Source organism: Rattus norvegicus, chromosome 10 (genome assembly GCF_021556685.1).
Source record: "Rattus norvegicus strain SHRSP/BbbUtx chromosome 10, alternate assembly SHRSP_T2T, whole genome shotgun sequence".
NCBI classification, from domain to species: domain Eukaryota; kingdom Metazoa; phylum Chordata; class Mammalia; order Rodentia; family Muridae; genus Rattus; species Rattus norvegicus.
Genome location: NC_141543.1, coordinates 73,757,051 through 73,784,894, shown reverse-complemented (window position 1 = coordinate 73,784,894; position 27,844 = coordinate 73,757,051). Strand labels below are relative to the sequence as shown.

The following is a 27,844-nucleotide window of genomic DNA, read 5'->3' as shown; positions in this document are numbered from 1 at the left end:
CGTATCCGTCTTGCATGAAAGACTTTCTGAAATGGGCCGTGTCCCAGTGTGAGTGTAAATTGTGTTACCATTGAAATTGGGTGACAGGGGTGTGCGTGGGGCTTGGATGGGGCACATGAGGTTTCAATGTGTAGGAGAGAAGTCATGAAACCCAACTGAGATGAGCATCCAAGTTGAATGACAGCATTGATCTTTATGGTTACACACCTGTTAGTTCCTTCTTGCCACTATACAGTTGTTGTTTTTATAATACAAAACAAACAAACAAACAAAATCTGTCTACAGTCCATTATCTGGCCTGCAGAATAGAGACAGACGGCCTTGTCTGCCCTGCTTTCTGATCACAGAGAGGACTTACCCTAGAAATTTCTGGCATGTGACAAACTTAGGGAGGCAGGAACACTCGAACCTTCCCAGGACCAAAAGGAAGAGTCACAAATCAGGAGACACCTAAGCTTTTCCTTTGTAATGAGACATCCTTGGCCTGGCTGTGGTCCTCAGTGGAACTGACACTTTGGGAGGACCCAGATCACTACTCTTCCCAGTTCAGGATCAACCCCAGCATCCCCGTGGACCACTCTCTAGGACACCGGCTTGATGAAGCCGTAGTCCATGCACTTGATAAGACACTCCCGGGCTGTCTGGACCACAGCTGCTCTCGTCTCATCTGGCTCCTGCTTCCCCACCACCGTCAGGATCTCCAGCAGCTCCGTCTCCACCAGTTTCCTAGCCAGCTCAGCATCCGCCGAGAGCAGGTTGTAGGCAATGACCAGGCCCCGGTGCTGCACTGACAACTGGTCGTGCAGGCAAAGTCGCTGTAGGATCTCCAGCCACTGGGTTGTCTGCAGAGTGAAAGTGGGTAAGGAAAGATTTGAGGGATCGGTGAGGAGGCAGAGAAAAGACTTGATAACAAGAAAAACAAAAGGTATCGGGCATGCTTGCAGCTCACTAACTCGATTATGACCACATATCTATAAACAATAATAGGCTAAACTAAAATAGACTAACAACCCACCCATTTGCTCATGGATATTCATTCATTCATTCTGCCTGTGTTTGTGTATATGATGTGCATGAATGTAGGCATGTTCACATGTATGTGAGTATACACACATGCAGGTGCACATGCACATGTTTGTTGTGCATGTGTTTGGGGGCCTGAAATTGATGTCCAGTGTCTTGTTCAAGCACACTCCGCTTTTATTTGGAGAGGTAGCATCTCTCAGCTGACCCCAGAGGTCACTGATCAGCTATATTAGCTACTTAGTTTGTCCCTGCAATGCTGGGATTACATGTATCCACCATGCCTGCCTGGTTTTCACATGGTTGGTAGGGATCCAAACTCTGGTCCTCGTGCATTCCCAACAAACACTTTATCCATTGAGCTGTCTCCCCAGCTCACATCCATTTATGATTATTTTGAAGCATCTTAAGAAACATAAAGTCTCATCTCAGCAGAATGGAGATGCAGATCACTAAGGAAAGAGAGTCCTCATATGGGGAGCACAGATAATGCTCGCTTCTACCAAGCCAGGTGTCCTGTGAGACAAAAGCTCCAGGCATGCACAGTGCCCTCCAGCCTTCAACTGGACTAAACGCAAGAATCCCAGGCGAGTTCTCTCCTCAATCCTTCTCCATCCACCATCCACGATCATGAGAAAAGTTGACTGTTGGGTATGGATGTTCGACCACTTACATCACCCCATGAGACAGTGAGGAAGCTGATAGCACAGCCAGGAGCTGAGTCCTGCCATTGGACAGACATACATGAGGTAGCATAGTGGAGGAAACTTCTTCTCCCTCAGGCCCCATTCAGCCTTGCAGTCTGCATGGCCTCACCTAACTCATGTGCCTCAAGAGCCTCATCTGTCACTGATCTTCTACTAGGGACATTTCCAAATGTCTCCCCAATGGAAAAAATGGGGAGATAATAATGCCCTAGGGTAATTAGAAATATCAAATATTATATTATGTGTATATGTCACACATACATCTCCTCAGGACAGCATCCCACTTATGAGAAGTGCAAAGAGTCACCAAAGCATCCTGATGGAGCACGTGTCCACTGGAGCTCTTGTGAATAGTTACTCCGTGAGAAGCAACTCTAGAACAGTGGTTAAACGCATTCTATTGAGGAGCTAGCCATAGCAAAAGAAACTGAAGTCCAGAGTCTACATGGGATGAATAGTACCCAGCAGCCGAGACCTCCCATGGAGAGACAAAAAAAAAGCCTACATGGAACTCAGGGATCACACACACACACACACACACACACACACACAGAGAGAGAGAGAGAGAGAGAGAGAGAGAGAGAGAGAGAGAGAGAGAGAGACTTCAGCTGACCATGTAAAGGAGTCAACCTCTACCTCTGACGTGAGCATATTTGAACCGAGCTGACCTGTCCACTCCAATGGAGATGAATACCCTTGAGCTAGGCTCTGTGTGGGGAGATGAAAAGAGTTTCATGCTTGAGACTGACAGCATTATTCCCATTGCAGCTGCTGAGGCGGCCACAGTCTCACCACATCAGTCAGTCAACCCGCCCATGGCAGAGAATCTACAGCCTCTTTGCCAATTCACCACCAGCGTCCTGCGGTGACCCAACCCTCTTCAGGCTTCGGTGAGGAACTCGAGAGTCCCTCAGAAGTCATGTGCATTAAGTTGTTACCCTTTTTCAGTAGGAGTTATGCACACCCACAAAGGCATCGGACGGATGCACTGTTGTGAGAGGACTTTAGCTAATGTAATCAGGAAGTCCAAACAGTCGTGGTAATGGCCAATAGGCACAGCCTTCTCTCTTTAGGTGTTGGGAACCAACTCCCAGCTGGGAAAGTTTGTTCTGCTGCCCAGCCTCTCTAGATGAGCCAGGACAGTGGGGCCTGGGAGTTGCAAGCCTTTTTTTTTTTTAAGATTTATTCATTTATTATATATAAGTACACTGTAGCTGTCCACAGACACACCAGAAGAGGGCATCGGATCTCTTTACAGATGGTTGTGAGCCACCATGTGGTTGCTGGGAATTGAACTCAGAACCTCTGGAAGAGTAGTCAGGTGCTCTTAACCGCTGAGCCATCTCTCCAGCCCGAGTTGCAAGCCTTTATATACCTTACCCAGCTCCCTCCTGCCCCTGGCCAGCTCTTACCACCTCCGTCATCTTGAGGCACAGTTTCTTATGCGCCGCCGTCAACATGGCCAGAGCTCCAGCTGCTGCATTCTGCAGTTTGTGGTCATCCTCCCCACAGAGCAGTACCACCAGCTTAAGACGGTCATTCCCATCGGCCAGGAACCTCTCCTGAACCTGTTCCAGGCAGGTGTGTGATTCAGTGAAAGGGGCCCCACACCTGCACCTCCCAAGGAGGGGAAGAGGCAGCTGAAATTCCCTGACCCAGTATCTCTGAGAGATTTGCTTTGAGTCATTCATGCATAAAGCTCTTCCCTGATTGCCTATCTGAAGCGGGTACAACTCCTCACGGCCAAAAGACTAAGGGGGGAAAAAGGTCACTTCCCACCTCCCCTGTATTGCATGGTCTGCTCCTTCTGTTTGCACCTCTACACGAGGAAAAATGCCACTTCTCTATGGAAAATACAGACTGCTTCCATGACAGTCCTGGGCCTTTGTGATCCGCTGTCCCCGGAAGCATGGAGGTTTGCACAGGAGCAGGGGCAACTGGGGAGCCTGCTTGGTACTGGGTCCACCAGGTGAGACTACAGTGTCCCAAACACCTGAAAGCAGAAGCACCGTGACTAGTCACCGTGTCGACAAGCCACCAACCCAATGGTGCTCTGATGGGACCCTGACCTGTCACAGAGAGGTATTAGGACCATATAGCAGCTTACTGCCATCCTTCAAGGCAAGACAGTAAAGTCTAGTCGGTCATGTTTAAGGATATTCTATTAGAGCAAACATCCAAACGTGGATCTCTGAAGGAGGATAACAGTCACGGATCCCCAGGTAAGGTCCCTCATCTGCATCTTCCGGGATCTGGAGCAGTAGCCATCAGAGGGGAGGGTATGGAAGAAGAGGTCAGTACGGTCCTCTCTTGTGGGAACCAGCTGTCACTGGAAGTAGCTGTCCCACCACGGATGCAGCCTTCCCTTCTCTTACACCTGTGCCCGTGGTCTAGTTACCATGGATGGACTGGAAGCAGAGGTAAGTTCTGTCACTAGCAGGTCACCTGGGATAAGAGGCACAGATTCTCCTTCTATGTCCATTCCCACTCACTACCAAACAGAGACCACTCCAGGGTAGCAGATGCCCCCAAAGGCACTTCTTGATGCCTCCAAAGGGACAGATTCCTAGTCACTGTGTAGACAAGCTACCAACCCAATGGTGCTCTGATGGGACCGGAAATGAACTTCTGCTCCTTTAACACCACTGTGTAATTGATGCTATTGTTGCAGCAGCAGGCACTCCCCAGGGAAGGCTGCCTCCTCTTTCACATTGCCCTCTTTGTACCTGACACCATCGCTGATTCCTTGGACTCAGCCATTTTATCCCAGGTCCTAGTTCAGCCTTAGGCCAGCCCCCTGGTGGGTAACTCAGTCCCTGATGACTTTCTCTAGCAGGCTTTTATAAGTTGGCTTTCCTCTATGTGGTGGTTAGATAAGAATGGACCACAGGCTCATGTGTTTGAACACTTAGCCCTGTTGGTGGAACTGTTTGAGAAGGATTAGAAGGTGTGGTTTTGTGGAAGAGATGTGTCACTGAGGGAGGCTTTGAGGTTTCAAAAGACTCCTGTGATTCCCAGTGCTCTCCCTTTGCTTCGTGGTTGTGGATCGAGGTGTGAGTTCTCAGCGGTTCCCTTGGCCTGCCGTCATGGCCTTTCACCCTTCAAAACTGTTCGCTAGTGACCTGCTAGTGGCAAATTTGTTCAAAACAAATCGAACACTTTCTTTATAAGTTGTCTTGGTCCTGGTGTTTTGTCACAGCAAGAGTAAAGTAAGTAAGACACTCTGGTACCAGGAGAGTGTCTAAGATTTGAATTAGGTATAGAGGTGAATAATCTCAGAAGTACCACAGGCCTATAACTGTCACATCCCTGATACGCCCTGTGAGCACACTGATGCTTGGTCACCATGAGAAGAAGATATCCACTAGAGATTCATAATTTGTCTTGTTTCTTGACACTGAAGCCTTATGGTATGCCCCTAATTCATTTTTGCTTTATATCCTGTGACTATTTAGTGGTCAGTACAGCTATGATGATGCATTGCAGGTTCCATGGTGCATTGCAGGTCCTATAATGCATTGCACATTCTGTGGACCTGGTGACATTCACAGGGAGGTTTTCTAAAGCGATTCAGAACCATACCTTAGCATCTCTTCACTGTCCTGTGGATCTTTAATGACCACAAATGGTCAAGACTTTTGACTTCCAAGAGCCCTGATCTCCCAGCTTGCTGTGCTATGACATTATTTAGGCTTAATTAACTTAGGGAAATGGCACCTTCCACCTCACTCAGACCACAGCTCAGCTTGGGATAGTATGCCATGAAAATGTTTCCTTGGGGCTCCTACATGGAAATGAGGCAATACTCATTGATTGATCTGGGGACTCCTGGGTTCTCTCACCCAAATGCTATCTTAATATCACTTCAGGAGACCAGCCTCATCCCAAGCCCAATATTCATATCTTGGTCACCCCATCCCTCTGACCCCCAGCTTTATCCCAAGCCTGATGGTAACACCTTAGTCGCCCTGTCCCTCTGGAGCTCCAGCCTCACCTCCTTATTGAGCACCATGTTACACATGCATTCGGTGGCAGCCTGCCGTAGCTGGTCATGGTTCTCAAACATGTAGTTCTCAATGTCTGGCAAGGCTTTCTCTTTGAAGATCTTCTGCCTGGAATGGAGGGGAAGGATGAGGAAGAAGAGGCCTTGAGTCCCCAACAGTGAACACGTGAGGTTGGTCATGCAGGGTCCTTCCCCCATCTCCATAAGGTCCCTTCCACATCTTCAGCCTGTACAAGGCACTGAGCCCACTTCCAGAAGAGGCACCAATAGATGTAGATTAAATGACATGACAACTGTCCCAGGCACAGTGACAGGCTCTGGGATGAACGTGCCACCCCACTGGACAGCCTCATTATTGAACAAGGAAATTCTCTCCCTTTTTACTGCTGTAGGTGAAATGGAGAGCTACCCTGTGACCATGAGAGAGAAGAAAAATCCACCTGAAAGTTAAGGCAACAGAAAGGAGGGTAGAGGAGGGGACTGGTGGACCAGTAATGACGATAACTTCATAATCCCTGCATCAAACCACACCTGACTTAATTTGCATGAGTCAATACACTTCCTTCATGCAGAGAGCCAGTTAGACCAGGTTGTCTGCCACTTAAAACAGTCCATCATCCCTCTGCTTCCAAGAAGGAATGCCCTCTAATCCTTCCATCCACTTGCCTATTTCTTCGTACTTTAGGAAGCAGGATGCTTCTGGGGCATTGGCTTTATATAATCCCTGTGTGTTTTTATGGGGTACCAGCTCAAACTCCGCCCATCTTTGATCCATCTTTGATACTGTCATCCAAGCAGAAGCACCAGTACATGGTACATACAGAGTTTCAATCAAACGCTCTCTGTCCACCCGCCCCGCATACCTGAGTTTGTCACTGCGCCCAGACAGATTAGTGAGTCCTAGGAGAGCCTCATAGTTCTGAAGCCCATCCCTCTGTGTGTCCAGGAGACTCACGAGGGGCCGCACCACCTCATATACCTGCGGGGAAGGCATGGGTCAGGCAAGACACAGGTATTTTCCTGTCTCCTGCATCTGAAGCTCTACATTTCCAAAGCCCTTTCTTTCTCACACTCTGTCTGGTTTAATCTGTGATCCTGAGAGGTTGGGTTGCTTCCTTTCACTGTGTAGGTGAGAAAGCTGCGTTTCTGGGGGGACAATCATGCTCACTAGAGGTAGAGCCAGGCCTGGCATCCAGGTGTCTGAATCATTATCCTTCCTGTGACAGCACCACGGCCCATTTTTAGCAGAGGAGATTAGGGACAGGACCCTAAGAGCAATGATCTTCACTACCCTCTCCCTTTCATCTCAAATACCTACCCGCTCCCCAGGGAAGGCGATATCAGGATTGGAGACAGCAGCGATCTTGGCTAGTCCATGGGCTGCCTTCACCTTGCCCACATCTGTGCCCTCCAAAGCCAGGGGGATCAGGGCCTACAAGGAGAGTGCAGTTACCAGCCAGCAACAGACATCCAGAAGCCTCTCACTCCTCTGGCTCAGCTACCCTCCATCTGTCCGTCTGTCTGCCTGTCTGTCTGCCTGACTGTCTGTCTGTCTCATCAGAGATCCATAGCGTAATCAACCCCAGAGAACTGTTCCTTTCTAGACAAAGCCCCCAAAGATTCCTATGTGCAAGGCTGGGTCTCCAGCTGTCAGGGTGCCGGGGAAGGGACTGGACTCTGAAGGCTCTGAGCTAACCCTCAGATTAATCCACTCATTAGCTCACCGCTGAAGGGACAGTTGGGATGAAAGGCCTGGTCGGAGGAAGCAATCACTGAGGTGTGCCTTTAAAGGGTGTGTCTTGTTTCTCTTCTCCTTCCCCCTCTCCTTTTGTCTCTCCCTTCCCCTTTCCCTCTCTTTCCCCTTCTCATTCCTGACTCATGAAGTGAGCAACTCTGCTAGGCTTCCACACTCGGCCATGAGCTTCTGCCTCGTCCCTGATCCACGGTGGATCTGCACCATCTAATTCATTGACCCGAACTTGTTCTGTCTTGATCGTGAACCAGAACCCCTGAGACCATGAACCCAAACCAATCTTTCTTCCTCTAAAGTTGCCCTCTCAGATATTCATCACAGAGACAGAGTCTGAACTAACCCAAATATGTATAAAACAATTAAATACTTATCAAAGATTCATCGCCCTGGCTCCCAGAGACGACCATGGTCCCTACCCTCACTCCTCACTCCATTTCTAAAAAGATAAATAACCGATAGATTGACTTTTGCTAGGTGTGGTGGCACAGGCCTAAAATCTCAGCACCCACGGGGATGAGCGAGAAGATTACAATTTCAAGTCTAGCCTGCACTGCATGCATGACAAGAACTTGGCTAGCCAGAGCTACAGGTGAGAGCTTGTCTCAAATAACAACAACAACACAACAACACAACAACAACAACAATAACAATAAATGGTAACTATTTTTTTTAACATTTTGCTCTAGCCAAATCTAATCCTATTTATGTATTTGATGAGCAGCTACTACAGATCGAATGTATCTAATCTATTTCCCACAACTATCTGGAAAGTTAAACTGTGATTTCTCCTCTCCATTTTGCAGAGGAAGAAATTACAGTTCAGAGGGAGTAAAGTGCCCAGGTTTGCACAGCTAAAAAGAAGAAGAGCTAACTCCCACTGCAAGAGAAGTTCTGGTCTGTGTGGAGACCATGGTCTGCCTTCCAGCCAGAGCACCAGGGAGTGTGAATGAGGTTCCGAAGTAGATACCAGGGCATTATCAGATCAAGAAGGAACAAGTTCTCGGGCCAATGAATTAGATGGTGCAGATAACTAAGTAAGTGTACTTCATAAAGTTGGGGTGGTTTGAAACACATGATTTTGGAGTGAGAGAAGAGGAACTCACCTATTTGCATGTGTATGTAGTATATGCAGACACATGCACACATACATAGACACGCATGTGTGTGCGTGTGTGTGTGCATGTATGTGTTTGTGTGCATGTGTGTATGTGTGTGTGCATGTGCATGTGTGTGTGTGTGTGTGTGTGTGTGTGTGTGTGTGTGTGTGTGTGTGTGTGTGTGGTGTGTTTGGGCTCCTTCCCAGTAGATCACCTTCTACGACAGCAAGGACCTCATCTTGCCTAATTACCTTGCCACCACCTTGAGCTACAATGGTGCCCCGGTCCTTTGGGTTGTCACAGAGTGCCAGGAACACCCTGCAGAGCCAATGACAAGAGAGAATAAATAGTCACAATTCCTGTATCACATTTCCAGGAATCACACACAAGCCAGTCAGAGCCAGAAAAACCCAGCACAGCAGCAGAAGCCTAGAAAGGCAGACTGCCTGCCCTTGCCTGGAATGAGTCACCTTTAAAAGGTGCTGTTGTGGCCTTAAGTGGGGGCAGGGAATAAAACCAAGCAAGACTTCAAATATCCATCTCATCCCTATTTCTGGAGCCGACAGCTCTCTGCTACCACAATCCAGGAACAACTCTCCCTGTCTACCCGATCTCTGGGTAGACAGGCTCTATCCTGTTCCTGGCCCTGGTCCCACCTAATATCACCATCACTTATATGACCAGACATACCACAAAAAAAAAAAAAAAAAAAAACTATACTCTTCATCCCTCCATACTTGATGCCTTTTTCCTTCCCTTCTCTTCCTTCACGACTCTGTTGAGCTATCACCTCTACTGGGAGGCCTTCCTGGAGGCTCACCCACTTACCTTCTAGTCTGGGTGGTTGGGACCTACTGCCTCGATGCCAACCACTGTACTTCCCTGCCATGGCATTTACACTGTGCTGTAACCTGCTTGTCTCCCCTCTAGGTTACCGTTGAGAAAAAGGTAACTGAAAGGGACAGTGGTAAGTAACCTCCTGATGCAAGTTTTCAGCTGTGGTGACTTGTCTGGTCATTCTCTCTTCTCCATGTTCTCCCTCCCCTGGCTTAGCCTCCACCCAGGCTTCTGCCTCCCAATCTCCCCAGCCCACCCTGCTTGCACCTGGCCAGCAGCTCCTTGGTCTGGTCTGTGAGGATAGCACTGTCTGCCTTCACCATGCAGGCCAGTGCCGATATGACGCCTGCCTTCAGGAGCCGTTTCACCCGCAAGTCTACGAAGTCCTTCTTGTCCTGCAGTGGACAAATGGATGGACACAGGGAAGGACCCGTTGTCAGGCCCGGGTTGAGTCATCATGGCAGGTCCTCAGTGTGGGGAGTGGACAGGGCTGGTGCGTAATCTCTGAAAATGTGCTTAAGCCTCATACACAGCTGTGGGGCATGTATGCGTGCTACCTCCATACCAGGACGAAAAACAACACAGTGTGTAATAGTGGTGGAGGCCTGGGGTTGACTCTTAGTGGTAGAGCACCCACCTAGCATGCCCATGACATCCCATCCCCAACATCACAAAGACACGAAAACCATTAAGAGAATGAGCTGGTGACAAGAGCATGTCCCCAATGTCTAGCACAAAGTTACACTCAGATTTTGATTGTTACTATAGAGAGGAGAAAGAAAGAAAAAGGGACTTTCTATGAGTAACATAAGCGGCCAGCAGTCCTGTGGAGATGTCGTCTCTGCATGGCTCAGTTCTCCTCTCTATGGTCCACCATCCATTTTGTAGCATAGGTATGATTTTTCTCATTTCCTAAAGTCCAAACGATCTAACTAGCTGGGAGTACTTTTGCATACTCATTTATATGCAAATGATATGCAATATATCCTTCTGTAGAGGTAATCACCCTACATACCCTTGTGTTAGGGGTTTTGTGACATTTGAGCATAGGAACCTGTGTTCCTCCTCTTTTCCTACTCGGCACTCATATCAGGAAGTCCAGATACCCCAGAAAAATCTAAATTCTATGACAAGGGCATGAAATGAATCACAAGTATCCATGAAAACAGCAACAAATGTTGCAAAATGTTCATCTGGCTCTGTTTAGTCAGATTACATAAACGGTCAGCCATTCCCCCCACCTCAGTCAGAAATTAAAAGACAGAAATCATGAGCGTCACCTAGTGGGGAAAATCTACTATTGTCATCGTCGAACCTCACAGCCCATCTCATCATCGCCTGAGCTGCCCTGTATCCACCTTGGGGTGCTCCTCGGGCACATGCTGCTTGGAGAACTTGGCCAGCTGCACCAGCTCAGGGACGACCTCCTTGACATCATAGCTGTTGGTGCAGTTTACCAGAGTGTTGGCCACTGAGTACAGGATGGTCTTGTCACTGGTCTGGAAGCCACAGGTTAGGAAAAAGCAGAACGGAGTCACCAGAGTGGTAGATCAGTGAAAGTCTCCAAGCTGATCTTAGTGAACCCCATCCCACTTCCAGAAGAGCCCAGACCCTGTCTGTGCCCCCTCAGGATCTCTCTGCCTAAAGGTCCCAGACAGACATGTCCTATCATTTTGACAGGACAGAGCTGTGAGTCCCACAACCTGACAAAATGAGGGCTATCTAATGAAAGAGCCAATCCAACTTCACCAGGGAGGGCCTGAGCACCAGGGCCAGCATCCTTTCCTGAGCTTAGATATCTGAACCGTTCTTGCCTTGGCCAACTCGAACATAGCCTGCAGAGCGGGGATGTCCTGGACAAAGTCATCCTTCACATCAGCATCCAGGGTGAGGTAGGCCAGGCCCTCCACTGCCCAGCGCCGTGTCCGAGTGTCTATGGCGGTATTGCACAGCCACCTGGAAGTGGAGAGTGAGGAAACCACTGGAGAAGGAGCCAGAGCTCTGACCAACAGTGACTCAAGTTTGGGGTCTTTTTCAGCCTGACAGCACTGAAGCCCTGACACCCCAGAAATCCCTCATTGAGGCCCAGGAGGATGCAGAGACGCATAAAACTCTTACTTTCGACACTGCTTCGCTAGCTTCTCTGTCGAGCCCTCAGCAAACTGTCTGAGGCCATAGTCGGAGCCCCCAGCTGAGCCAAGTTTACAAAGCCCCTGTGGAGAAGGGATACAGAAGGGTCAGCAACACTGGGACCTGAGTTTCAGCAACACTGTCCCCTCTTCTCTGCCTGGTCACACTTCTGTGCCATGCCACCTCTTCTGAGATGCCCTTCCTGATTCCCCGGTGTGGGAAGATGCTCACAAAGCCTCCCAGGTCCTCACTGTCTTGACTTCTATGTTTTGAAAATTTTGCACATGAGAATCATACTAAACACCTGCAGCCATTGTGAGAGACCTCAAGACAGTGTGAGAAAGCAAAGAGGTCACATCACATGGGCAACAAATTCAGTCACACAAAGTCTAACCCGGGGGAAAAATGGACCCTTGTCATGAAAAGAGCAATGTCTTCTGGGAAAGAAAAGCTATCATGCCCATGGCAAAAAGTTTCTAAAACATTGACATGAGGGTCAGGCGTAGTGGTGCATGTCTTTAATCACAGCACACGGGTGGCAGAGGCAGGTGGATCACTGGGAGTTCCAGGCCAACCGAGGCTACACAGTGAGGCCCTGTCTCAAAAACAAAACAGACAAGCAAAAAACTTGACTGGCATGAGGAGCTACAGAGATGGATCACTGAGGGAAGCGCTTGCTGTGTAAGTATGAGGATCTCAGCTCAGATCCCAGAACTGCGTGAAGCTGGGCATAGCATGCATGGGCCTGTGATGCTAAGTATTCCTTCAGTGAGGCCAGCCAGGCTGGTTATGCTATGGCAAACAACTATAGACCCTGTGTCAAACAAGGTAAAGAAGGCCAACACCCAGGGTGTCCAGACATGTAGCGTGACATGTATACACACGTGCCAACACACACACACACACACACACACACACACACACACACACACACAGGTTTTTATATTTTATGAGGCAGGCAGAGTGGTACAGGTCTATAATCCCAGCTCACAGGAGATAGAAACAGAAGAATAATGAACTGAAGGGCAGACTGGACTACATAGTATGTTTGAGGCCAACCTAGAATCTAGAATCTAGGGGTTGGGGATTTAGCTCAGTGGTAGAGCACTTGCCTAGCAAGCGCAAGGCCCTGGGTTCAGTCCCCAGCTCCGAAAAAAAGAAAAAAAAAGAATCTAGAATCTAGAATAAGATTCAAAAAAAAAACCTGTTTGGAGCTATGGCCTTTAATTCCAGCATTCAAGAAGCTGAGGCAGGAGGATTGCAAGTTCAAGGTCAGCTTGCAATATATTAACACAATAAGCTACAACCTATCTTTAAAAACAGAACTGCAACAACAAAAGCTATCAGTGTGGGCTGGAGAGACCGCTCTGTAGTTAAGAGCACCGACTGCTCTCCCAGAGGTCCTGAGTTCAATTCCCAGCAACCACATGGTGGCTCACAACCATCTGTAATGGGACCCGATGCCTTTTTCTGGTTTGTCTGAAGACAGCTACAGAATGCTTATATACATAAAATAATTAATTTTTTTAAGATTTATTCATTTATTATTATATATAAGTACACTGTAGCTGTCTTCAGACACACCAGAAGAGGGCATCGGGTCCCATTCCAGATGGGGTTGTGAGCCACCATGTGGTTGCTGGGATTTGAACTCAGGACCTCTGGAAGAGCAGTCAGTGCTCTTAACCACTGAGCCATCTCTCCAGCCCAAAATAATTATTTAAAAAAAAAACCTATCAATGTGAATTCAAGTCCAGGTCAATGGTCCAATCTTCTCCGCAATGTTTCTGTGAGGTAAAGGAAGGAGAGTATAAGCAACTCAGTGAAAATAGTGAAAAGGAGCTAAAGAACGCACTGTTGGGGCTGGGGATTTAGCTCAGTGGTAGAGCGCTTGCCTAGGAAGCGCAAGGCCCTGGGTTCGGTCCCCAGCTCCGAAAAAAAAAAAAAAAAAAAAGAAAGAAACACACTGTTGGTGTCTGCTCTGAAAGGCCTTCCTGGACACCGTCCATGTTTGTCTCCTCACAGTACAGAGGGTAGTTTCCTAGGGCTAAACTCAAGGTCATCCTCCTGACTCTGCTCTTACAGCCTTGCCTATCACTTTGACTGCAGGGCACATGGATGGCCCCTGTGGGGTAAGGGAGTTCCTAGTACATGCGCCCTCTCCTGGCTGGTTTTCTGTCTACTTGACACATACTAGAGTCATCAGAGAGGAAGGAGCCGCAATAGAGAAAAATATCTCCAAAGATCCAACTGTAAGCGTTTTCTTAATCAGTGATCAGTGGGAGGAGGTCCAGCCGTTGGCGGTGGTGCTGTCCCTGGGCTGGTGCTGTCCTGGTATGGACTGCCTTCAATGATGTGGGAGTGTAAGCCGAATCAACCCTTTCCTTCCTAACTTGATTTCTGGTCATGCTGTTTCATCCCAGCAATAATAACACAAAGACACCCCCTATGATGATCTGAATATGCTTGGGCCATGGGAAATGGCACTATTAGGGGGTGTGGCCTTGTTGGAGGAAGTGTGCCGCTGCGCAGGCGGACTTTGAGGTCTCCTAGTGCTCAGGCTCCACTCAGTACAGAAGGAAGCCTCCTCCTAGCTGCCTGTGGATCAAGACATAGAACTCTTAGCTCCTCTAGCACGCTGCCATGCTTCCCGCCATGATGATGGACTGACTCTCTGAAACCGTAAGCCAGCCCCAATTAAATATTGGGTCTAAAACGTTGGGTTAAATAAAGGTATAAGAGTTGCCTTGGTCATGGAGTCCCTTCACAGCAACGGAAACCCTAAGACACGCCCCCTCAAGGATGAAGGTCTTGTTTTGTTCATCCTGCTATCCCTGGTACTGGGCACCCAGTTTCCTCACCACCAGCGTGCGGATCTTGATCTTCTCGTTCTTTGTGGTCTTGTAGATCTGCTTGAGAAGTGTCACGCCGTTGGTGATGATGAAAGTGGCCCGGCTGAGCTTAGTGGAGGCGTGAATGAGGGCCTCCACAGCCACCAGCTGGTCTGCCTCACGCTCTGAACCACACAGAGCCACCATCATCTCCATCACACCTTTCATGCCCAGCAGCTGATTGCCCAGGTCAAAGGGCCCCTGCAAGATGCCCGACACTGTCTGGATGGCGTTTACGTTCTTGTCCATGTCCTGGGGATCAAACTTGCTCCTAAAACAGAGGACAAAGGAGGCCAAGAGAATCAACCCAGGGAGGTGGAGCGTATGGGGTGGAGGAAGACTTAAATTTGCCTTCCCTCGGGAGCTGTGTGGCCTTGGGTGAGTCACTGAACCTTTCTGAGTCTCTGCTTTTTGGTCTGTAAGTAGAGAGGATAATGCTATCATTTCTTAAGGACACATGACATCATGGCTGGTCACAGGGTAAAACCCCCTGGCAGCACACTGACCTTGGGGACTGACCCACAGGAAGTTGAATTATTGAGCAGAGAAGGAAGCAGCACAGAGGAATGCATTGGCCTGCAATGCAGTCACCCCAAAGTTTCTCCCTTGATGAGTTTTGAGCTGAGGCACCCCAAAATGTCATTTCAAATTGGGGTAAGCGACAAGTCATGAGTTGCTGGTTACAGTGGGAAGGTTGGGAGAGCCCCCTCAGCTAAGGCAAAGACCAATAAGAGACCTCAGCTGATGGCTATCAGCCAACAACAGTTCCAGCCTTCCCAACTTGGGGGGACAGTACATAACCACAGCTGCAGACAGGCCCAGTGAGGCACCTGAGAAGCTGCCCTCTGTCAGGTGAGGGTGCAAAATTCAACTTGGGATCTCATGAGATGAGACCGTGAGGGAAACACCCAAAAGTGGAGGTGGAATAACCTAAGGACATAAATGGGGACCAGGGTGCACACAGAGCCCAGAGTTAAAAACAGTGGATGCGTCCTACAGACACCGGTGCAAGCAGAATAGCCTCCTGACAACTGCCTTATCCCAGTAATCCCTGCTGATCAACAAGCTACCTTCTGCTGAGTTCAGAGACATCGACCAATCAGGACACTCTATAAACATGCCTTCCTCACGTACATGGGAGACCTACATGGGAACTTTGGACAGCTCTTCCTGTATCTACCAGCCTGTTTTGTTTAGGGAGCCGTTACCTGACCAAGGCTTCCTCAGAGCCTCATCTCCCACTTAGCTGGAGCTTGCATCCCAATGAAAAACTTTTGCCTGTAGCTCTCTAGGCCCAGACTTCTTTCTAAGGCTTACGGAACTAAGACTCAAGCTCCGAGGACGAAGGGACTCCTGAAGTTAGAAGGATGGGCTGAAGCTCTGGTAGGCAGCTTCAGCCATTAAGAGCTTTAAGAGCCAAAGTCAGGGTGAACAGGAGAACGGGACTGGGTGGGAGCAGGCGCGCCTGAGAGCTCAGGGAAGTTCTTTGCTTGGCAGTGGAAAATCATAAATACACGGGTGATAGGAATGTATTAATTGGCTGGACATAGTAGTTCACATGTTTTATCCCAGCACTTGGGAGGCAGTTGATCTCTGTGAGTTTGAGGCCAGCCTGGTCTACATAGAGAATGTTATGCCAGTAAGAGCTACATAGTGAGACCTTTTCTAGGAAAGAAAGGAAGGAAGGAAGGAAGGAAGGAAGGAAGGAAGGAAGGAAGGAAGGAAGGAAGGAAGGAAGGAAGGGGAGGGAGGAAGAAAGAAAGAGGGAGGGAGAGATAGGGAGACAGAGAGAGAGAGAGAGAGAGAGAGAGAGAGAGAGAGAGAGAGAGAGAGAGAATTGGTCCTACAAAATCTAAAACATCTCTTCCCTGGCCCTTTACAAAACCAGTGTGCCACCCTAGGAGGAAAGAGAAGACACAGAGAAAAGATGATGTCTTTCCCACCTAGGACCATCCAGAGTGCAGCTTCCTTAGCCATACTCTAGGTTCTGAGGCATGGGTAGTGTTCCAGAAATCTGGACAATGTACTGGAATCACTGGGATTAATAGTCAGAGAGCTGCATCAAAGGAACAGTAAGGGACAGGTAAGCAGAAGGAAAGACTCATCAGTAGCTGATGGAGAGGTCCACATGGGAGGATCTAACAGACCTCCACCAGCAGCCACGACCAGTGCACCATCATGGGAGTGCAGCCTCCTAGAAATATCTTCTAACCAGTCAAACCATCAAGTCATCAAGCCATCCAGTGGCTGCAGCCTAGACCAGCGTAACTGTGACTTACTGGGAGACTCCAAACTAGAATCACCTAGCTACACAGCTCCCAGATACCTAATCCTCCTGAGGGGTAATAAATTGCTATTATTCTGTACGTTACAGAAGGTGGGGGTGATGGCTACATAGCCATAGGTGGCTGGTGCCTCCCGGGAACTTACGTGATGTACTCCTCACAGATCTTGCGGAAGTGGTCGCGCTCTGGGTCACAGCGCAGGTCCTCGTAAAGCTTGTTGATGAGGATAGAGGCCAGCATGCGGGTGTTGTCAGTCAGTGGCAAGCAGGAGGGAAGATCTGGAACCTGCCCCACCACCTTCAGGACCTTCCTCAGACCTATGGGGTGATGGCAGCAAGAGTGAGATTCCCGAGGGTCTCCATCCCCCTCAAACATGTCTCATCGCTGGTCCCCATAACTGTGACTGCAGACAGTACACGGCCTCTTTAGAGTTCAGGGGACTGGAGAGGGGACAAGAAGGTTTGGGCTTTGAGCTGACTCTGAACCTGTGAAGCAAGCCACCTGTTTCATGGCCAATATTTCTTCCATACTTAAACACTCAGTTCATGCGTTGGGTCTGAACTTTCTTATATATGACTTCATACTATCTTCCCCCCAGGTCTCAGTATTATTATCATTTACAAAGGCGAAAAAACACAACCTATTTTATAGACTGGAGGACTCAGTCAGATGATGTACAGAAACAGCCTGCCACCCATCCGGAAGCACAATCTTTCTTCAAATGTCTATCGTTTCCATAGTAGTTATTAATCATATCTCTTCTCCTTGCCTTACAGAAGAACCTTCAGTGGCTTCTTCCACCAGACTAAATCCAAGACTCGCATGTTGTTGAGCAAGTAGATTAACAAATAAATGAGCTCCTTATCTGTCCTACCTTCAGCCTGGTGTGGGGAGTGGGCAAGTAAAGGTGGCAGGAAGGTTCTATGGGTACTGAACGCTAACAATGCAGCGTTAACTAACCAGCTCAACAGGGCTACAAGTTGGGGATTCAGACAGAGCTCAGTGACAGGGAGGTGCTTCCTTAGCATACAAAGACCCTGGTTTGACCCCTTGTTTCCCTAAAAGGTGAGTGGACAGGCACAGAATCAGGTGGAAGACCAGGCCTCTTGCTCCCTTTCCAGATTGTACTGAGCATTTCCTTTAGTGCCAAGAGCTTGTTCCCTGATCCAGGCCTAACAATCACCTACTGCTTAGCAATCAGTTCCGTCTTTAAGGTGTGAAGAAGCCAAGGACGCTGATCATAATCTTGTAACCATCCAAGTGACATACAGAGAGGACACCTTCCCTGTGAGGTCTGTTGTCAAGCCCACCGAGTTAACTCTCATGCCATAAAGCCTCTGGGACATCTAATGTCAGAGGTAGCTTGGAGGTGGAGAGATCTTGAGTGACACCTGACAGAGGAAGGAAGAAGGGCCGAGGCAAATGTGGGAGGAGCAGAGCTCTGGATGCTGGGAGGGGCTGAAAGTGATGGACAGCCATGTTACACTGCGTGTATTTTACCACTTCCTCTCTATTCCCTCTTGGCACACCCGTCACCATCTGAGTATCCTACAATTCAACTCTGATACGTCCTGTGTTTGGCACAGACCCCTCAGACTGAGGGCTCAGTCCCACAAGACGGCCTCCACTGCAGACAGCCCCAGCTTTCTCCCATCCTCTGCCCAGCAGGCCTACAAACAGGCCCCTGGGATGCCCTTGTCAGGCCAATAATGAATGAGAATGGCTCACGGATCTCAGAAGAGCAGTTTACTTACTACACCATCAGATCATAGAAGGAAGTTGGGAAGGGCTGGATGGGGGAGGGATGAAGGATGAGGTATACAGAAAGGACATGGAGCTCCAGAGTCTTCAGGTGCTGCCTCCCGAGAGCCCATTCGTGTCCATCACGCCCTAAGCTCTGAGCCTCCTCAGTTAGGGGTGGGTTTGTATTTTCCTTTGTTGAATAGAGGCTTCATGATGTGGACGTGATTAATCATGTCACTCTCTGTTAGTGATTACCTCAGTCTCAAGCTCCCCTGAGGTCAAAGGTGGGGGTGGGAGATGCGGATGAGCAGAGCAGGAAGTTCCCAACCTCTAATCACATGGCTAGCTCCCCTGAAACCTCCCTAGATTCCTTCCAAGCTTCCCATAGGTGCTTCAGCCGCTAGTCTCATCAGCTTACAAAAGATGCTGAGTGAAAATCGCGACAGTTGTAGGAGTTATGTGCCCGGAGGGTGCAGAGACCAAACACAGAGTTGTTATATCACAAACTCACACGCACTCGGTAAGGTAGACCCTGACTAGCCAACCTGGACACTGAAGCCTGGCTTGCAAAGATTTCCCACAATGCACCTGCTCCAACACACCCCAAATTCACCTCTGACTTTTCCCTTCCATCCTGCCCATGGATCCCTCCCACTTCTCCTAGAACACTCAGGACCTCCCTCTTGTAAGCCAGGCGCTTACTTCACCTTGATCCCCTTCCAGCACCTTCTCTGGCCCTGTCTGAGTTACACACATGCCTCATGCTGCGCTGGCCTCCTAGGGCTTCTAAGTGCACCTGGTTTTCACCTGAGAGCTATTCCATTTAGTGCCTTCCAACCAAGGAAGAGAATAAGAAATGTCCCACACACATGCCCCACCGACTCCATCTTGTAAACCACATATTTGATCCTACTGCAGAGAAGAAAGGGCCAGTGCTGTTTGGCTTTCAGAATACATACAGGGACCAGAACTGGGGTAGGGGAGCAGGACAGCAGTCCTTCGGCACCTGGGGCAAGTCTAAGAACTTATGTGTGCACTGTGTTAGATGGGTGTGTAGTGGACTGCATGGTTGGTAGACCTGTTTGTTACAAGCACTTAATCTTGTCTTTTAGGTCGATCTATCCAATAAAACATTGCTAACCCCTTCCTGGGTATGTTCTTGTCCTTAATTCAGAGCCTTGACCTACCAGCTTCAAGAGACCCTGGGGGAATCCTACCACACAAATGCCTGCCACCGCCTTCAGCTGGGACTGAAGACACTCTCCAGGCAACATCCCCCCGTTCTGTCTACACAGAGATGAGTATCTGAGCCTACCCCAATGGCATGACTGAACCTCAAACTCCTTCATCCCCCGTCTCACCATTATCTACAACATAGATGGTGCGTGAGTTGTCGTGAATGGACAGGTCCTTCCTGGGGACATTCTTATTGAGCAGGTTCAGTGCCTGATCTCTGCCCTGCCCAGACACCTTCTTACTGACCAGCATGTCCAGCAGGTGACTGGTGATCTGCTTCAGGTCCTTCTTGGTATCTGAGGAACAGAAAAGAAGAGCGAACAGAGACGAAAGAAAATTACACATGGAGTGGCTCAAGAATGGGAGAAACATCTAAAAGGATTCTGGAAGGCCTGAAGCCCCTGTTTTCTGATTGTTAACAGTTCCAATATGAAACAGCCTCCTGCACAAGTGCTTATCAGTTAATGGTGCTATTTGGAGGGGTTCCAGAAACTCTGGGAGGTGGGATCCGACTGAAGGAAGGAAGTCACTCAGGGGATCCTTGAGAGATGTTTCTTGCTCCAGGCGGTGCCTCCCATCTCTCTCTCCTTCCTTCCTTCCTTCCTTCCTTCCTCCCTTCCTTCCTTCCTTCCTCATTCTTTCCCTCTGCCTCTTCTTCCTCCTCCTCTTTCTCCTCCTCCTCCTCTTCCTCTTCCTCTTCCTTTTCCCCCTCCCCTTCCTAGTCACCATGAGGTAAGAAGCCTCCTTCTTCCACAACATTATATCCAATACTCAGCCCTAGTGCATGTCATCAAGCACCTACTGGATAAGCCCTCTGAGCATTCAAGTAAAATAGACCCTTCCTTTAGCTAGTGTCTGGTTTCAGGGTCCTGATCATACGAAAGTAACAGGAGCCTGTGAATTTCCCAAGACAGCGTTGTCTATCTCACACATCTTCCCCACAAAAGCAAGGAAATCCCCAAGGATCCCTCGCATCCACAAGGGTCACTCTGGCCACTGAGCACTGTTTTATCCAACATCCCTTTTATCTTCAAATGGCTCCTGTTCTTGGAAAACCCCTTATTGCCTGGCAATGACTGACGGGCAGAGATCTAAAAACATTTTGTATGGTTTTAATAAACTTTGTTTTGTTTTGTTTTTCAAGACAGGGTTTCTCTGTGTAGTCCTGGCCATCCTGGAATTGCACTGTAAACCAGGCTGGCCTTGAACTCAAAGATCCTTCTGCCTCAGCCTCCCAAGTGCTGGGGTTAATGGCCTGTGACACCACTACCCGGCTCAGATTTCCAAGTTTTAATTGATACTTATGTAAATATATTTACATGTCGAAAAAGAGACGGGGGGGGGATCCACTGGATTGTCTGAATGAGTACAGAGTTTTGTTTGGGAGAATATTTTTCTTCCTTACAGATTTCTCTATCTCCCCAAGTCTCCCCAGTGAGCTCCTATTATACTGTGATGAAATATGAATAACCCAAATTTACCATTTTAACTATTTTTAAGTACAAAATTAAGTGGCATTGAACACAGTCACCCTGATAGGAGCCATCGCCACCATAGCACCTTCCAGGCTGGAAAACGGACAACCCTGGACACAGCAGCTTATGTTGCTTCCACCTTAATCCCCCCAGCACGCACACTAAAGTCAAACCAGGACCCCCGGGCACACGGGAATGTCAATGTGAGGTGGTGACTGGCTCTGTCTTGGAGTCCACACGAACCAGAACAGAAGACTATCTCCTACCTAAAACCAAGGCCTCCTCCTTCCCACGATGCTCTCTCTTGTCTTCCCCAGAGAGGGAGTCAATGATGGCTTGGAGCAGGCTGCACACAGCCAGGGACATCTCTTCATTCTCCAGGGCCATGAGGCTACAGATTCTGTCTATGCGGACTGCGTGCAGGATCGCTGTGGCCTAGACCCCAGCAGGGACAGAGTCAGCAACCCTGCCTCTCATCAGTTTGGCATTCAGGTTAAGAGATGGGTGGTGACTGTCCCACCCAAATCATGTATAGGGAAATGGGGCTTGGAAAGAAACCTCCTCCAGGAGACTCATAGCTCTGTCACCCCATGCTGGAGTCCTGGGGGCATTGAATCCATGCCTGTGGCAGGACCTCAATAAAATGTAAGTGTAGAAGACACTGAACTCAAAGGCTGAATATGAAGAAATACACATTACAATCCTTTTGCATTCAGCTCTTCCTGTACTCAACTTTCAGCAACGCCTCTGCTTAGTCGAGCCCACTTCCAGCTTGCAGGGAAAGGGCATGGTGCGGTCTTGGGCCATGACCCGCATGAGCCAGGCTAGAAGGCAAGAGACCCTTGAGGCTCTGTCTCAAGTTCTATTTATGCCAACCACAGCCCCAACCACGTACCACCCTCACCCTCTGTTTCCTTGGACCAGCTGCCATCCGCACCACCTGTCCCAAGCCCATGGCCCTCACCCTAGCTCTGTGGCCACTGCACATGCCAGACAGGGTCCGCACAGCAGCGAGCACCAGCTCAGGCCGTTTAGCGTCCATAAGCTGTAGCAGCAGAGCTACTCCATTGCTCTGGAAGATCCTCTCAGCCCCTGCTTCTTCACGGCCCAGGACAATAAGGTTGTTGGCAGCCTGAGGGAGAAGCAATGGAGGTTGTCAGGAAGCCAGACATGAACCCAGGGCAGGGGCTAGTACACAGGCTGTATCTACAGAACGTTGGTATAATCTCCCATCCTGGTTGCCTGCAGAAAACCATCTCCTCTAGATTGCCTGTAGGACACATCCCCCTTCTGCTGCCTGTGGATCAAGGTGTAGAACTCTCAGCTCCTTCTCTGGCACCATGTCTGCCTGGATGCTGCCATGTTTCCTGCCAGGATGATAATAAACTAAACCCCTGAACCTGTAAGCCAGCCCCCAATTAAATGTTGTCCTTTATACGCGTTGCCTTGGTCTAGGGCTGGAGAGATGGCTCAGAAGTTAAGAGTTGCCTTGGTCACGGTGTCTCTTCACAGCAATGACAACCCTAACTAAGACAGTGGGTAAGTGGCTGAGACTTCAGGCAAATGTGACCTGATCATTGCTATAAGCTTAGGGCTTTGTGCTGTTCCAAACAAAACTGCTTGATCCATGACAACTCATTAGGTCCTTGGAGAAGCTGCAAAGTACATTTTTGTATCATGTGAATTCGTTGACCACAAAATGAAAACACTGCCCTTCTTTGGGCATCATCACCCAAATTCTAACATAAATAAATGCAAAACATTTCGGCGTCTACTCGAAGACTGGAGAGAAACATGAGGTCATGATCAAACAGTTTGGTTAAGATGACTGTTACCGGGGTTGGGGATTTAGCTCAGTGGTGGAGCACTTGCCTAGGAAGCGCAAGGCCCTGGGTTCGGTCCCCAGCTCCGAAAAAAAAAAAAAAAAAAAAAAAAAAAAAAAGATGACTGTTACCAGTGCATAGTTTAATATTTTTTTGGTTTTTTTTTTGTTTTTTTTTGGGGGGGAGCTGGGGACCGAACCCAGGGCCTTGCGCTTCCTAGGCAAGCGCTCTACCACTGAGCTAAATCCCCAACCCCATTTGTTTTTTTTTTTTAGTTTAATATTTTTTAATGTGTCAGCGTGACCTCTTTGCAGTGTTTCCGAGTGAAACAAAGCATTATTTGAATGTGTCAGTGTTTCTCGGGATGAAAATTAGAGTGAGGCAAGTTAGATATTCCTGTAGGTACAAGACTTAAGGAAGCAACTGAAAGCCCAATATCCAGATGAATAATGTTTAATGAGTACTTTTTAATCAAAATCAAGGCCCAAACTTCAATAAACAAAATATCTGATTTTAAACAAAGATGTCATCTGATCTTGCTGTTCAACTTACCACAATGGCTTCACCCCAGCCTTGACCCTTCTTATGGTTAATGACAGTTTCTTTCTTTCTTTTTCTCTTTAAGCTCTATTTTGTATAATTTATTTATTATGGGGGGATAAATAGGCTAAAGATACCCTGCAAAACTTGGTTCTCTTCTCTCATCATGGGAATCAAGCTCAGGCTGTCAGACTTGGCCAGAGGCACCTTTACCCTCTGGCCATCTCACTGGCCACCTCAGGTAGCCTAGACTGGCCTCAAAAGCCTCAGGTAGCAGAGGCTAGCCTTGAATGCCTGATCCTTTTACCTCTACATTCTACATGTTGGGGTTAAAGGCATATACCTGACTCAGACTTAATGCCTTTTGCTCTCTGGGAGGATTGGTCTCTCAGACACTCTCTTCTCCTTTTATGGAACTATTGTAGAAAATTAAAAGGCCAAAGAACAGAAGCAAGTCGGGAGCAGAGCTCCGATGGAATCCTGAAAGGTGAATGTGCTCTGTGTCTGTGCTGCCCGTCTTGCTTGTACCTGTGGCTACAACACACTTAAAGTTTGTTCAGTGGAACCTGGGAACACATTTCCTGTTTGTTTCACATTTTACTTTGGCTGGTCTAGACTGGCCCTGAAATCATGGTCAGTCTGACTGAGGTCACAGATAGGCTTCGTTCTGCCTGGATGTTTTCACTCCAGTGTGTGTACTGTACGTACAAAATATGTAACCATGACCATATGTGACTGTTGTGGTGCTGTTTTGTTTGTTTGCTTGTTTGTGTTCTTAATGCGATTATTTCAGAGCGGAACCAAGGTTTCTCCGTAGTCATGGTTACCGCCCTCTTCCCTCCCAGGCCAAGGAAGCCTTTAATGGGAGCCGCGTGGAGAGAGCGGCCTCTGCTGGCAAGAATGACGCATCACTCACCTTCTCCCGCTTATCTGCCTCGCTGTTTTCGTTCAGAAGGATTTCAAACATCGTCTGTACCCTGGAGTCTGTAGAAAACTGCACACGGAGCTGAGGAGAGAGAGCCCTAAGTGAAGCGGGCAGCTATTCTTCAAATATTCGATTCAGAAAATAGATCTACCCTGGACCTTTATTCATTGAACAAATGGGGGGGGGGGGGGGTGAGATATCTCAGCTGGTAAAGGCTCTTGTAGAGCAAGCCCTGAGACCTAAATTGATTCATGAAACCCTCAAAGGTGGGAGAAGAAAACCAACCTCCACCTCCTCTGACCCCCACACCCCTCATAATAACAATTAGTGATGATGATGTTAATAATAATAATAATTTTAACGTTAGCTGAATAACCAGATGAACACCAACAGGGTCAGTGCTCTCACGCCTTTAATCCCAGCACTCAGTGGGCAGAGCAAGCAGATAACTGTGAGTTCAAGGCCAGCCTTGTCTACACAGGGAGCTCCAGGCCAGCCAGAGCTACATCAAGAGACCCTCATAAGCAAGAATTTCATAAGCAATCAACTATTAGATGTTTAATTGGAGATTAGAAATTTGTCTCCAGGCTAATAAACCAGAAGTGGATTTCAGGCATCGCACCAGACAAGTGGAAACCATTCTATTTGGAGCCTGGGCCACTGTGAATCCTTCATAAGGCGGTCTAAGCTCCCTGCCTCCTACAGCCTCAACTGCTGCTTGTCCCTCCTGCTTGTCTGGGCTTATCTGTTTGGGCGAGCAGGTTCCTCCTTTACCCACCCTCTTTCTCCTCTCCCCTCTTTTCCATTCCCACTCCCTCCTTCCCCCATACTGCCGTGTGACATGATCCAGCCACACAGGATGTCTTGGAGCAGAGGGCTGGGTGAGCCACTGCTCTCCTGCTCTTTCTTACAGGGGTCAACCAGAAAGAAGTCAGTAGCTGAGCCAGGGGAGGATTCAGGGCTGCTCCTCTCTGCCTCAGCCTCTCTAAGCCTCATCTATCTACCCTGAAAAGATCTCATGTTCCCACAGACTCTGACCCTCTATCCCCCATTGGTCTTCCTGATTCCCAAGGATTCCTGGCTACCTTTGTCCCCCGAGAGTCATAATGGAGACTCACAGGTGATCCTAATTCCTTTTCAAAGCTCCCATCTGAAATGCAAAAGAACTCCAGCCATGAGTAGATTGTGCCCAGCACCACATCTCTCTCCATCGGGTAGGCTTACTCGCCTAGCTCTCCCCTGGAGACTGCCTATGTTCTGTGCTGTCTCTGGATTGTAGCTGAAGAAGCAGGGTTCATTCTGTCCTCCCATCTCAACCTCCCTAGCCCATCTCCCCATAAGAATGGGATGGAAGCGACTGGAAGGGCCCAGTTTACCTGCTCTTGGATGCTGGTGTTGAGCCTCCGCAGGGTCTCCTGGAAGTTCTGATTCCTTGGCTCCAGAGTAGCACAGCGCTGCACATCCTTGAATGCCTGGTCCAACTTGCCAAGATGCTCGAGTGCCTGGCATCGCCGATACAATGCTTTGATGTCAGCAGAGTTGATGTCAATGGCTACAGAGGAGGAGAGGGGGCTGGGGTACAAGACTGATCTCCCTTTCTATTTGAACTATCCGGTTCATACCATTTTATTTATTTATTTATTTATTTTTTGGATAGGGAGAAAGACCCATAAAGTCTTGAGGTTGGCAGAAAGATTAAAGTGCTCTTCCCTTGCATCCCTCCCAGCAACACTTCCCAAATTCTATTTGATTCCCAATGCTTCCCTACCACAGGATTCCTATCAAAGTTCCCTCTTACTGGTGCTTGTATATCCCCAGAAATGGGGTGCTCCCCTCCTTTCTGAGGCAGCCAGGCAACTCCATCAAAAAATCTTTTACAGCCGGATGGTTGGGGTAGAAGTTTTAATCCCACCACTTGGGAGGCAGAGGCTGACTGACCTCTGTGAGTTCAAGGCTAGCCTGGTCTACAGAGCTAGTTCCAGGACACACACACCCCAAAAAAATAAAAAAAAAAACCTTCCCAACTCCTATCCAAACTCCTCCCTGTACTTTTTTGTCCTTTTACCCTAAGTCTGGCCCAGAAGCCCCCAAGGTGAAACTAAACCTTCCTTATCCCACCTGAGAGCAGCCTTCCCTGGCTACATATTGCCAGATGTTCTGTTTCTTTCTCCAGCTGTTTCTTGACCTTCAGAACCCACAGACTGTCATAGCGCCTAATAACAATGGAAACCAGATCCAAACTCCTTCATGGTCATGCTGGGTGAGGGTAAAGTGCGGGGCTCACCTCTGGAAGCATCTGAAGCTGCCTGAGCGTAGCTCTCCTGAGAAACAGGAATCAGAGACTCCATTAGTGAGGGCCCAGTGGAGACAACCAGCGTTCCCTAAGTGAGGGGAGAAGTTAGTGCATCTGGGAGGGGAGGGAGAGAATTCGGGTTATCAGAGGCTCAGGATGCACCCCTGTGCCTGGTACAGAAAAGTACAGGCTTCAGTGTCAGGCCAACCCAGGTTTAAATGCCCCGCTGGGAAACCTTGGGTTTCTTGACTTCAATTCGGGGATGAACACAATGGCTGACACAAGGCTGCTCTTCAAAGGAGTGACCCAAGGCATGAAAAGCACCTGTGTTGTCAGCCAACTCTGACTGGTGGATTCCTGCTTCTCTAGAGCAGTGGCCCAGGTAACACGAGGCACATTTGCCAATTCAAGGGGTCTAGAAGGCATGGTGGGGATGATGGCGGCTCACTTCCACAGGCCGTCACAACCTCAACTCCAGCCTTAACTGCCCTCAGCCCACCCACGCTGTCCTGTCCCCAGACCATTTTCAGGCCGCAGGCTGCCCGATTCCGATAGAGTGTGGCCAGCAGGGCCTTGTCCTTGGTCAGCTTCAGGGCCTGGCTGTAGCTCTTGGTGGCCGCCTTGTAGTCCTGGCGCTGAAAATGCTGGTTCCCTTCCTCCTTCAGCTGTGTCGCCTCAGCCTCTGCCATCTGTGGGGACACCAACAGCCCTGTGTGGTCAGCCTTTTCCTGAATACCCAGGATAGGGCTCTTGGCCTGATAGCTAGAGCCCCAGGTTACCCTCTCCACAGTGGAGGGTAGGAATTCTGCCTGAAAGGTAACTACTCCAGCACCCCTAAATCCACTGACACCCCCCGCCCAAGGACATTGGTATTTGCTTGGAGCCTGACTCCCTTTGAAAGGGGTGTCAGAGTCCCTCAGCTTCCCTCTCTGTTTCTTTCAACGAAAGCAGACCTATAGGCCTGCAAATTCTCAGGCTTTCTCCTTGCCCCATCTCCCAGCCTACTCACAGTCTCCCAGAGATGCCTCCTCCTAGGTACTGCTTCTGAGCTCTGCAGTCTACCTCAGACAGCTTCTGTCTGCT

At 48.8% G+C, this 27,844-nt stretch overlaps 1 protein-coding gene across 1 annotated transcript; it reads right to left on the bottom strand.

Annotated features, from left to right (window-relative positions):
• Nucleotides 1–169: 169 nt before the first annotated feature.
• On the bottom strand, nucleotides 170–27,844 carry Unc45b (unc-45 myosin chaperone B). The gene is made up of 20 exons (NM_001415077.1): nucleotides 27,771–27,844; nucleotides 27,283–27,450; nucleotides 26,753–26,789; nucleotides 25,845–26,020; nucleotides 24,460–24,549; nucleotides 22,145–22,312; nucleotides 21,447–21,615; nucleotides 19,831–20,001; nucleotides 16,872–17,043; nucleotides 14,412–14,712; nucleotides 11,539–11,633; nucleotides 11,235–11,376; nucleotides 10,779–10,919; nucleotides 9,688–9,815; nucleotides 8,835–8,901; nucleotides 7,052–7,165; nucleotides 6,597–6,712; nucleotides 5,725–5,842; nucleotides 3,143–3,298; nucleotides 170–842 (listed from the first exon to the last, which is right to left on the bottom strand). The coding sequence occupies exons 2-20, from the start codon at nucleotides 27,448–27,450 to the stop codon at nucleotides 582–584; spliced, it is 2,790 nt and encodes a 929-aa protein (NP_001402006.1). The 5' UTR covers nucleotides 27,771–27,844; the 3' UTR covers nucleotides 170–581.